Raw genomic sequence first — 12830 nt, forward strand, 5'->3', positions numbered from 1 at the left:
AAACAAGATAGTGGATGATATAGTAATGAGCAATGCACAATTGGCGATAGCAGATAAATGCAAAAACAACTACGCCAAAGACAAACTCAAACAAGCAATATGATCACGGAGTTCGGACCTTCCGTCCTACGTCTCCGCTCCCCACTCCCGGGGAGAAATCCACTATCACGACCGGGTTTTCTACGCTCACCCGAATAACGTTTACACAGAAAAATCACTCGTCGGTCGACCGGAAAATTCGTCGGTCGACCGAAAATTTTCATCGGTCGACCGGACCGGTCGACCGACAGGCTTTCTGTCGCCCAGTGAACTTTTGACCTCAGGTTCGGTCGACCGGTGCGGTCGACCGAAATCTGACATATTCAAAAATTGTTTTGCTGATTTTAAAACGCTGTTTAAAAATATCAAATAAATTCCAAAAAATGTAAAACTTTGGGGAATGATTGTAGACATGATAATAAACATGCTACAATGACTGGTTTCGAAAAAGGACTTCCCAAATGAAAAATATCATCATTTTACAAAATAGTCCAAAACATGAAAACCTGAAAATTGATATTTTGATATTTTGACTTAAACAACATTTTGAAACCTTATGAAATGATTGTATAGACTTGATAAAAGATATAATATGTTGTTATGAAGTCTATAACCTAGAAATGTAATATTTTCATAAAATTGCATATTCTATGCAAATATATTCAAAACACTAAATATGATTTCATTAAATATAAGCTTGTTAAAGGGGAAATCATATATAGGCATATAAACATGAAACAAAATAGTATTTTCCAATTCTATTCATTTGTTTCATAGTAAAACTTGAAAACTATCAAACCAAAACATATATGTATATATATAACTATATATATACAAAATCCAAAACGTGTATGTGTGTTTATGATTGAGCTTAAAGTACTAACACACATAATATAAATTCCTAAACTAAATTACCCAAGCAATGATCTTGATCTTCAATAAGCTTGACTTGGTAATCTCGCGGATGAAGCTTGAACTTGGATCTTGAACTTTGAATAGCAAGGCTTCACCGACATTCCGCCAACCTCCTTTGGATGTGATCGTTGAAGCTCTATTCCATCCATCCTCCAACAACGTTGTTTGTCTACAATAAATAAGAAAACACAAATACTAGACAAACAACATTAGTGGTAAATTGTTTGTTAAACATCATCAAAACAAGAAGGCCAACAACCCGTGCCCGTGCGGGTCATACCGATCTGACCCGCGAACCCTCGCGGGTCAGACCACGCCGACCCGTGAACCCCCACGGGTCAGCAGGGCCCGTCGCGCTGTTTTGATCCCCAAACGTGTTTTTGACGGTTTTAAGTGGTTTTCTCAGGATTTATCTGTTCTAGGGGTTTCCAACTGACTTGATATCATCCACAAACGTGATTAGGCCGTTATTGACTGAAGATAAGGCTAAATCATTCATTTTTATCCAAATACCCCCTCATCGAAGCCTATAAATACAGGCCTATGGGCTCATTTCACAGGGGCGATTTATTATCAAGAGGAGGAGGTGTTGCCGAGTTGGAGAGCAAGAGAGCACGAATTTCAGAGGAGGCTAACTGATCTCAGCGAAGTTCTTCAGCATAAAGAGGGAGAGTTCGAGAGATCTGAAGTCTCGTCCGTCTGTTCCTCGAGATTAGGCTTGGTCTTAATCTCGAGAAAAGCTACTGATTTTTCTTGGTCGATTTCAAAGCTTCAAGCGAATACTTCCTTATGTTAGACCCTAGAGGGGGGGTGATTAGGGTCTTATGCTAATCTAATCCGATTTAATGCTAATTAAAACTTATTAACAAGTTATCCTAGTAAGTATGAAATACAACAATGTATATGAGCTAGGATAAGCAATATGAACAACAAGATATATCCTAATAAAGAGATATAGGCAATGTATGTGCAAGGATATATAAACTCAAGGGTAAACAATCTAAACTAGATAGTGGGCAATATAATCAACAAGCAATATACAAAGGCGATATAAGATATGAACATAAAAGTAAGTGCGCCAATGCAATCACAAACAAACAATATGATTACGGAGTTCGGTCCCCACGACCTACGTCTCCGCTCCTCACCTCGAGGAGATCTCCACTATCACAACCGGGTTTTCTACGTTCACCCGAACAACGTTTACACCTCACAATACAATCACTATGCAATCACACCTCACACACTAAGTGTTGGTCCTAGCCCGTGTCCTCCTCCTCAAGTGCTCGGTTACAACCTCTCCCTAGGCACGTCAACCGACGCCACTCCTCTTGGATTTGACTCCGTCTCTCACCACACACTTCTCTCGGTGTACAAGTGTATTACAAGTGAATCCTCACAATTAGGCTCAATACAAAGTGTTTGTTCTCTATAATGAATGAGAACGAAATATAAGCTCACTCTCTAAGTTACACAATCCCACAACCCAATTATACTATGAATGTAAATACAATAAGCTCAATGTGGGTGTGTGTACAATGAGTAAAATAAAATCAACTAAACTCAATATAAACACTAGCTTAATAAAATGATAATCAAACAATAAAATGTAAAGCTAGATTGAGTTTAGAAAACTTCTCCAATAAATGACAAGAGTGAGAGAGAGATGATTTGAAGCCCAAACACCAAAGATTATCTCCTCAAGCCCTTGTGAAATTATCTTCACAAACCAAACTCTTAAACACACTTAGAAAACCTTAAACAAACTTGTAAAAACTCTTTAAAACTTTTCTCTTAGTTACACTTGAAAGAGGGCAGCAATAGGGTATATATACCCACTTGAAATCTCAGTCAAGAAGCCCAAACAAAAGACAAAAACAGCCCAACAAACAGCTCAGAGAAATAGCCGTTGAAGTCCAACGGTCACATTGGCGGTCGACCGAAAATATTCGCGGTCGACCGCGAAGAACAAAAACACTGAGTACTGTTCTGGACAGTCTTCGGTCGAATGGTGCGGTCGACCGATCGAGCTCTCGGTCAACCGTATCGGTCGACCGACCAACTCTCTGCTGCATGCTGTCGAAAGATCAATTGAGCGGTCGACCGGTGCGGTCGACCGAAAACTGACACAGCAGAAAACTGTTATGCTGATTTTAAAATAGTGTTTAAAAATATCAAATAAATTCCAAAAAATGTAAAACTTTGGGGAATGATTGTAGACATGATAATTTGGTTATCAGAAAGGACCTCCTAAATGAAAAATATCATCATTTTACAAAATATGTTCAAAAATATGAAAACCTGAAAATTGATATTTTGATATTTTGACTTAAACAACATTTTGAAACCTTATGAAATGATTGTATAGACTTGATAAAAGATATAACATGTTGTTATGAAGTCTATAACCTAGAAATATAATATTTTCATAAAATTGCATATTTTATGCAATATATTCAAAACACTAAATATGATTTCATTAAATATAAGCTTGTTAAAGATGAAATCATATATTGGCATATAAACATGAAACCAAATAGTATTTTCCAATTCTATTCATTTGTTTCATAGTAAAACTTGAAAACTATCAAACCAAAACATATATGTATATATATAACTATATATATACAAAAACCAAAACGTGTATGTGTGTATATGATTGAGCTTAAAGTACTAACACACATAATATAAATATATATATATACAAAACCAAGAAACCAAAGCGTGTATGTGTGTATATGATTGAGCTTAAAGTACTAACACGCATAATATAAAACCTAAACTAGATTACCTAAGCCGGTCTTGATCTTCAATAAGCTTGACTTGGTACACTTTACGGATGAAGCTTGAACTTGATCTTTAACTTGAATTGTATGTTGCTTCACTCCACAATTCTGCCAACCTCCATTTGATATGATCGTTAAGGCTCGATTCCATCCATCCTCCAACTACGTTGTTTGTCTACAATACATAGGAAAACACAAATACTAGACAAACAATATTAGTGGTAAATTGTTTGTTAAACATCATCAAAACAAGAAGGCCAACACCTTAGTGAAGTAGGAGCTCTGTTAATTTTCTGTCAACCGGATCTGATCCGTGGTGGTCCACGGATATCAAAGTCCCCGGCACAGGCAAAGATCCCACACAAAACAGAGACTAATAAATAGGATTTGTGTGTAGTTTGACAAGAGTTGTGATCTTTCATATTCATTGTAAAAGAGATCTTATAAAAATATTAAATTTTTTTATTCATTTGAGTTTAGTGTAACGATTAAAGTTGTAATAGATTCAAGGCAATGAAAACATTAACTTTTGACCCAAACACGCTGGCGACCACAGTGGGAGCCAACAGCCTCGCTGCCGAGACTGTCGTGCCGCAGCCTAGGATTCTCATCCCGGTTGAAGAAGAGGTCGAGTACGAATTCGACCAGCAGAAGTACGAGGAGTACTTGTCCTCCTCCTCCAGATCGGCCTCTCCTCGCAGGTGTAGGAATGCCTACCCTAAGAAGGCTCATTGGACCTCATCTTCAGAAGTCCAAGAAGAAGATTTCCTCGCCACTGCTGCACTTGTGGCTCACAACGCCCCGCCGGCATCCGACGAGGCTGAAACTGCAGATCTGAACCCCTTGAGCAAGGGGTTGACTGCTGAATACGTGCCCACTCTATCAAAGAGAACACGTCAGAGACGGCAAAAACACCTCGCACGTCAGCTGGCCAAAGCCTTGGAGCTAGTTGATGGAATCCGCTATGAAGCGGATCTGAAGTCCAGGAGACACCAACCGCCCTAACAGCGGACGAATGAGCAACCCTTGATGCAGCATAAACATATACCAAAAAGTTGCAAGTGCACAACTAATCAAGTTATAGTATAAAGAGTTATCGATCCCACGAGGAAGGTGTTTTGTTAGGAGAAAATATAAAATCGGTTCTTATGTTGTGTGTGTGACAAATAGGAGTGATGAGTGAATGTGATTGTGGAGAGAATGATTGTGATTGTGTAAATGAATATATTTGAGAGTGGAAGTGCTAATGTGATTAACAAGGCAAGAAGGAAAAATCAAGAACAAATAAAAATCAAGAATAAAAAGATGGTGGATTCAATTAAAGATATGGGTAATCTAAAATTAAACCCACTTCTTAGAAAATGGTGATTCCCTAGAGGGTTCTAGCCTAAAGGCGAATCAAATAAAATAAAAATAAACAAAAAGAAAAACTAAACTCAAGAGGGTTCTAGCCTCAAGGTAAATAGTGTAAGAAGTTAAAATCTAACTACAAAATAAATTACAAAATCTAAACTACAAAATAAATTACAAGAATTAAATACAAGAAAATAAATCTACTCTATAAGCATGAAATAAATCTAATCTATAAGCATGAAATAAATCTAAGCTAAGAGGGTTCTAGCCTCTTGGCTATTTAAACAAGAAAATAAAATCTAATTACAAGCATAAAAATAAATATAAACTAATAAGCAATAAAAGAGAAATAAGAAAAACAAACCTTCAAATTAATCTTCATCTTCATCTTCATCTTCATCATCCAACAAAGAGAAGAAGAGAAAAATTTAAAGTGGTGAAAAAATTATTATTATTAATTGCAACAAAAGTTATAATTTTGAAAGGCCTTCTCAATTAAGAGTAGCCCTCCTCTCTAAATGGAGTTACAAAAATTTTCACACTCTCAACCCCTCACTCTCTACCCCTATTTATAGTAAATATCAGTGAATGAGAGCTCTTGGATTGAAATCTTATCCAAAACAAGCAAATTTCAGCCTTTGATCTGTAACAGAACGACGTAGGTATCGATACCAGCATCGATGCTGGCATCGATACGGGTATCGATGCTAGCATCGATGCTGGCATCGATACCCATATCCCTCCTTTTGCAATCCACTGATTTTCTCTTTTATTTGGCTTTGGCTTTAGGCTTTTGGACTTGGGCTTGGGCTCTTTCATGTATTTGCATATATTCTTCATTAATTCATGGGCTTTATTGAGAGATGAGATTTTTGGGCTTTATTCTTCATTAACCTGCAACTAAAGATAAAAATAATTATTAGTGATATATTTATTCATTAAAAATAGATAATGAGGGTATAAAATTATAATAAAATATGATTATCAAATACTCCCACACCTAAACTTTTGCTAGCCTTCTAGCAAAGAAAGAAAAAGAAAATCCTAACTTACTTTTGCAGGAATCGCGGTTGTATTTAGCGCATACAATAAGTCTTTAAACCCCTAGGTTACCCTAGTGGACGAGTTGTAGTCTCGTGAGGGTTTGCAGTGAATATACCCACAAAATTCGGTCATCTTGCCAAATTAAAGAAGTTAGTAAATAATTAAATTTACTTGATAATTAAAGCTAGTTATTACTCAAGAAAACATTTTTATATATAACTCTAAGGTAAATTTTCTAGAAAATCTTCTCATTATAGCAATACAAAACCAAGCCAAACTTCGAAATTTAATTTAAAAGTTTTGAAAAGAACATGCTAACTCTTTGTTTAAAATAATATTCAAGTTGCTTAATTTAAAATATTTTCCAAGACCATATATACATATATAAAACATTTATTAGTATTTTTATTTTTATTTTTATTTTTTATATTATTTTTAACTCTTTCTTCCTTGGTGATTTTTTTCTACTTTAACGGGCTTTCTAAGCGACCATTTAATGAGTTTTGGGCCAATGGATCCCAACCCAATTGGGCTTAAGTCATTAAGTATGAAAATACTCCTTCGGCGTAATTACTCGATCAGCTTAGGCTTTATAAGATAGAATCACCTTGAATTTAAGAGTTTTTTTTGTGCCCATTTTTCGCACTCTTCTTTTGCAATATATGTATATGTGTATATATTCTGAAAAATATGTAAGTCAAGCCACTTTGAAAAATTATTTTTAACTTTAAGCTAAGCATGCATTCCATTATTTTAAATAAAAATCTAAGTTAAGGCTTAAGTAAAGTATACTACTTTGAAAATTATTTCTTAAGAACTTTATTTAGAGTTATCATAAAAGGTGAACTTGAGTAAATAGCAGATTAGAAAATTTAAAATTTATCAAATAAATCAATTATTACACAACTCTATCAATTTGGCAAGTGATGATATTTTTATAAAATTTTTTTAGGAAAAGGAAAAAATGCAACAAAAAATATAAAACAAATAGAAAAAATAACTAATTCCCACCCCCACACCTAAATTTTGTATTGTCCTCAATGCAAACTCTATGATACACTAATTCCCACCCCCACACCTAAATTTTGTATTGTCCTCAATGCAAACTCTATGATACACAAAGTAAAGCAGATAAGAAGTGAAATACTTACATTTGGTAATACTTACATTTGGTCGGCTGATAAAAATCTGCAATTACCTTTGGTCTGAGGAGGATGGAATCAAAAAAAATTATTCTTCTTTCTCTTTTTTTTTTCTTTTCTTTTTTTTTCTTTTTCTTTTTTTCTGAATAAGAAACTCTCGAATGAGAGAATAATAAATTCTTTTTATTATTCTGAAATAAACAAAACAAATAATGTAGAATGAAGTGTTCAACACGAAGAGCTCGTATTCTACATTGAATCCTACCTTATTATTAAAATTCTTCCCCGGATTTTAAATAAATTCAGAATGATATAATCAATAATGTGAAATTCCAAGCATTTCGGGGTGTTCAATAATTCTTGCAATAAAGTAAGGTAGGTATTATTGGTGTCATGTATTTTGTATTTCTTAATGAACTCAGACTCTTGTGTGAAGTTTTGTTTTCTAACAACCAATTCTTCTGTAGAGTTCTGAAAATTTGGTTGTTGATTATTCTCTAAGAATCTAAGTTCATCAAGAAAGAGTTCTTCAAAATTTAATTCAAAGCAGCAAATGTTTAACACAGTTTCATTATTCTCAAGGACCTGATCTGCTTCTTCTAAAAACTCCAACTCTTTATCAAAAATTTCCTCAAAACTCAAATCAGTCTCTTCTTCTTCTTCTTCTGATCTTTCCTGAATGTAATTTATTTCTAGAGACTGATTATTTGGTTGGTCCCCTAGATTAAAAATGTTGAGATCATCAGTCAAATTCCCAAAGGACAGTTTCATTTGACCAGTTCTGCAGTTGATGAGAGCATTAGAAGTGGCTAAGAAAGATCGTCCTAAGATGACAAGTGTCTGTCCTTTGGGATTGGAAACAGACTGTGTTTCTAAGACTACAAAATTAACTGGAAAAATAAAATCTCCAACCTTAATTAGAACATCCTCTAACTCACCCATAGGGACCTTAACAGATCTATCAGCCAACTGGCGTTCATGACCCTTGTTGAAAAATTGAAGGACAGACTCGCTCATTTGGATTCAGAGCAGCATAAAAAGAAGGTGGTCGACAACTGGCATCATGGCCCTATAGAAAAGATCGAAGTAGCCTTAGCATGTAAAGCTAGGGTTGATTACTTCACTTCCATGGTGCCTCTTAACTCTCATCCGACTTCAGATCGTTTCTATCCTTCCTGCGTCTCCTATTGCCTTGACTTGTTGAAAGATGCCGAGAAAATTAGAGGCGGGTTGGATTTATCAGCGAATGAGGATGAGGTCGAGCCTATTGTTGGGATCCTTGGGGAATCTTCTACAATTGCTGCCACCAGGAGTCCGCCAAGTCTAACTCCCAAGTCTAGTCGAAAGCTATGCTCAATATCAAACACATATAAAGTTTGTGTTTTAAGGGATTTTAGATATGAAGAGAAATAACATAAAATTTTCAGACATCTTTGTGAGTTGTTATTTGATATGCAGTTGACCATTTTTGTACATTTTTGTGTTTACTTTCGTCGTATATTTGTTTTCCTATCACAATGTTTAACCCCCCGTTAGGCTAATTTCTGGTAGTATGTGGTATTTTTCTACAGATTTGAGAGTTCGAGTTTTATGATTGTTTTGTACAGAACCCCAAATGATTGTGGAAGACTAGAAGGATTTCTTCGGTTTCTGAAGTTTGAAGAGTTAACTTCCTTTTGGATAAATTTTCCATGGAGGATGAAGGGTTTAGGCATGGAAACTCAATAATGAATTGTAATTAAGATGACTTAGTAAGAGATGGACTAAAAGTGTGTCAGTTTACCAAAAAAACTGATAAACATCAGAAGTCATCTGATCATGGATTTAAATTTGGAGTATAAATGAATGTAAAATAATTGAACAAGCAGAGGTATACCTACCACGAAAATATAAATGTCAGGGACCATACGTCAGCTGAGAGAAAAATGAGAATTGCGGTGGGATAAAATTCCAAACGATGGTAACCTTGTCGATTTTCTTTTTTTTTTTTTAACCACTATCCGCTGCATGACATCTTGCAGCTTTCAGCCCAATTTGCTCAATATTGTAGCAATTCCTGTCTTTTACGCCACATCAGATTTTAGGCTGCCACGTAAGCTTGTTTTCCATCGTTGAAGTGTCGTACCCAAACGCCGTAAAGCTTGGAAAGCTACATAAAGACACGCACGCTTTGACGACTTGTCCTCACTCTCCAAAGAAAAACACGCAACCCCTTAACAACTCCGCTTTAGAAGGCGGAGCAAAAGCTACCCCGCCCTCCTTACGCGAAGGGTAGCCGATGGAATTTCGAATAAATAATGAAGGAAATCAATTTATAGCTGCAAAGTTTGACTTGAAGGTAGTTGGCACCGTGGGAAGTTACATGCCTATGTGGGTGATTGGTGTGTGATATAAATGAAGTGGAAAGTTTGGCCTTTTCCAAAGACATTATCTTTATATATATTATATATATATATATATATATATATATATATATATATATATATATTATATAATATAATATATATATATATATATATTATATATATATATACACACACGAGTGCTGTTACGCGGGACCTAAAATATGGGATCAATGGAAGGGACAGGTGATGTGTCCCCTTATTTGGTCTCATATTTTGGGTCCTTAAATCATTTATATATATATATATAGAGCAAAACTTGTGTCCACTTAAATGGACATCCACTAAACTTTTTAACCCTTAGATGTTTCCTAGGATCCTTGCATGATATGAAGTGACTTTTTATATGTTAAATGAGTGGATATAAAGTTTGGTGGACACACTATTCACTATCCACTTAAGTTGACACAAGTTCTACTATATATATATATATATTATATATATATATAATATATTATATATAATATATTCATTTTTTTTGCTATAGTATCAAGTGCACTTTGCTTTTAATTTAAATTGATTTTTACTAGCTTTTTTCGCACCATTTATGTAAATAATACAGAAATGATAATAGTTTTATCTTTTAGATGAACGCAAAATTCTAATGTAGTGATTGTCTAAACTTTCAATAAGTTTGAAGTTGGTATTTTAGGAAAATGAGAGGGATTAACCGACTTATCCTTTCTTTATTTGCCAAACATAAAAAAAAAGCAAAAGTCAACTCTTCATGCCGAATGCGTGATCCGATCGGAGATTAATTTAATTTTAATCCCTCATAAAGGGTTAACAAAGTTAACCCCTCTTTATAACCATTCTCTCTTAACCCCTTGCCAAATTCCGTCTTTAATAAGTCTCGGGCCCAATCAAAACCTTTGCTTTAAAGTAAAAAAAAAAAAAAGCATGTCACCAAACGCTACCATCAACTAAAGCGACCATGGATACCTGGTCAAGACTCTGCACTGCCTCCAGAGTTCATCCACGGTTCAAATTCACCAGCAACAACCATGAATGAATACATACACACATTCAAGTCAAAGAAATGCATAAAAATTCATAATTCTTCTCAATAGACATTAATTATGCAGAGCGAAATAAGAACGTAGTCAAGGATTTGCCAAATCGCAACGAGAAGGATCCGGAGTTTTACATTATTATTATCATTAATTGGGATGTTTATTGTTTCAATAAGAAAGGGCTTTCAGAGTAAAATGCCACAGGGCATTAGTGAGAACAATCGCTAATAAATCCCAACAGGACTCTCTAAAATACAAACACCACAATAAAGCCAACAATGACTACGACAACTCAAACCAAGAATGGGAAATAAAAGCTGAAGATTGCAACTGAAACGCCACAGAGATTCAAAATCCTGCCCTGAATCGAGTCAAATGGACAGAGATCTGGTTTTGTAGGCACATACGGCTTTCAGAGGAGGGTGGTCTCAGCAATCATGGAAGTAACCACATACGGATCCATGTTTGAAGCCGGCCTCCTATCCTCAAAATAACCTGCAAAAATAGGGGAAATTATTAGGAAAATTTAGCAATGAAATTGATATACAAGTGATTGGTACAAGTTATGGAATATGAAACTCTAGGATAAACAATTAAAAATCTTTGGAAAACTGGATACTAATTTATCCATGCTCTTTTCGGGAGGTTAGTATTTTGTTATTGGCTGAGATTCTTATCGCACCCCTCCTAGTAGTACAACTGTTTCAATTCTGTAACTTCTAAAGTTTTTATTTTTTTTTCTCTCTTCCAGGTGGTTTATAGTCACCATTGTTGTCACAAAAAAGAAGAGTTGCCTGTGGAGGGAGGGCACCAAAGGCAATAGTAAATCTTTTCATTAAGGCCTGTGTGAAAAATGATTGTCATGTCATGGTAAACAATGTTGATGTTTCAATTCGATGTTTTTCTGAGTAAGTAAAATCTTACAGTGACTTTCAGGAAAATTTAATAACCCGAGAGAAATGACGAGATATTAACCTTTGCCTTCCTTCTCAGTGTCACGACCAACTCGGATAGAAGCACCACGATTAGCAACTCCCTGAAAATTCAAACGAAAGAAAAAGTCAAGTATCAAATTTTTTCAAGAGCATCTGTTATGTTTTATAATGCTGAGAAAAAAGTTAGTACATACCCATTTGAATGTGTTAATATCGGCAGTCTCGTGCTTTCCAGTAAGACGTCGATCATTCCCTTCTCCATAAGCAGCAATGTGCTCCTTGTGCTTCAACCCGAGTTTCTCGATTGCCTTCTTGATGACTTCATATCCCCCCTCCTTTCTCATGGATTTTGTGCTGAGCAACAAATACAAATGAACAAAAGAGTAAATTTTAGATAAAAAATACATTTTTAGACTCTATTCATATGAAGTAAAGAGAAACAAAGTGAGATTTCGCAAAGTGACTTATCTCACCTGTAGTTTGTGTGGGCACCAGCGCCATTCCAATCTCCCTGATATCAACAAAAATGTAATTAATAGGTCAATAAAGATATCTTAATGCTTTTTTAAGAGAAGAAAAATTACTCCAATATGCTAAGGTTAGTTCTAAGGTGAGCCAAAAATTGCTTTCTTATTCCTATAGAGAATAGAATAAAAATGTCTAATTTCTTCTTCCACTGAATTTACCACGACTCCAAGGGTGGGGGAAGACAAAGAATGGGAAGATTTACAGTAGCTAAAAACTATATAGTTACTAAATTTCTAGCAAGATATGGAAAAGTTGAGAGAGGAAGAATAGCTGGGATTGAAAGAGAAGCTATCCAGTAGCTAAAAACTATATAGTTACTAAATTTCTAGCAAGATATGGAAAAGTTGAGAGAGGAAGAATAGCTGGGATTGAAAGAGAAGCTAACCTGGATAGGCTTTGGGTCGAAGCTTAGGACAACGCCAGCAATCTCGGTGATCCTCTGTTTTCATAACAGAAAGCAAGAAAGAGTTAAAATTTACTAATTTAGTCCAAAAGCAAATTGCAGACTGTAGCATCAATACAATCAATAAATTCAAGTATTTACCTCAAGAATGTAACGGGCAACCCACAACTCGTCACCAGCTGAGATGCCAACAGCTGGACCGACTTGAAATTCCCACTACAGAAGATTCAAAGAACATCATCAGAATTAGCTAGAAAAAAAAAGAAGTAA

The 12830-nt window shown here is 35.3% G+C and overlaps 1 protein-coding gene across 1 annotated transcript in view; it reads right to left on the bottom strand.

Moving 5' to 3' along the window:
• LOC109851277 (glutamine synthetase cytosolic isozyme 1) overlaps nucleotides 10770–12830 on the bottom strand; it is a 5152-nt gene continuing 3091 nt past the window's right edge. The window contains exons 8-13 of the mRNA XM_020421338.1: nucleotides 12702–12776; nucleotides 12543–12596; nucleotides 12103–12140; nucleotides 11824–11983; nucleotides 11670–11730; nucleotides 10770–11189 (exon numbers count right to left, since the gene is read on the bottom strand). Of these exons, the coding sequence (XP_020276927.1) occupies nucleotides 11107–11189; nucleotides 11670–11730; nucleotides 11824–11983; nucleotides 12103–12140; nucleotides 12543–12596; nucleotides 12702–12776 (471 nt within the window). The 3' untranslated portion in view covers nucleotides 10770–11106. The remainder of the gene's footprint in view (nucleotides 11190–11669; nucleotides 11731–11823; nucleotides 11984–12102; nucleotides 12141–12542; nucleotides 12597–12701; nucleotides 12777–12830) is intronic.

Source organism: Asparagus officinalis, chromosome 8 (assembly GCF_001876935.1).
Source record: "Asparagus officinalis chromosome 8, Aspof.V1, whole genome shotgun sequence".
In the NCBI taxonomy this organism is placed as follows: Eukaryota; Viridiplantae; Streptophyta; class Magnoliopsida; order Asparagales; family Asparagaceae; genus Asparagus; species Asparagus officinalis.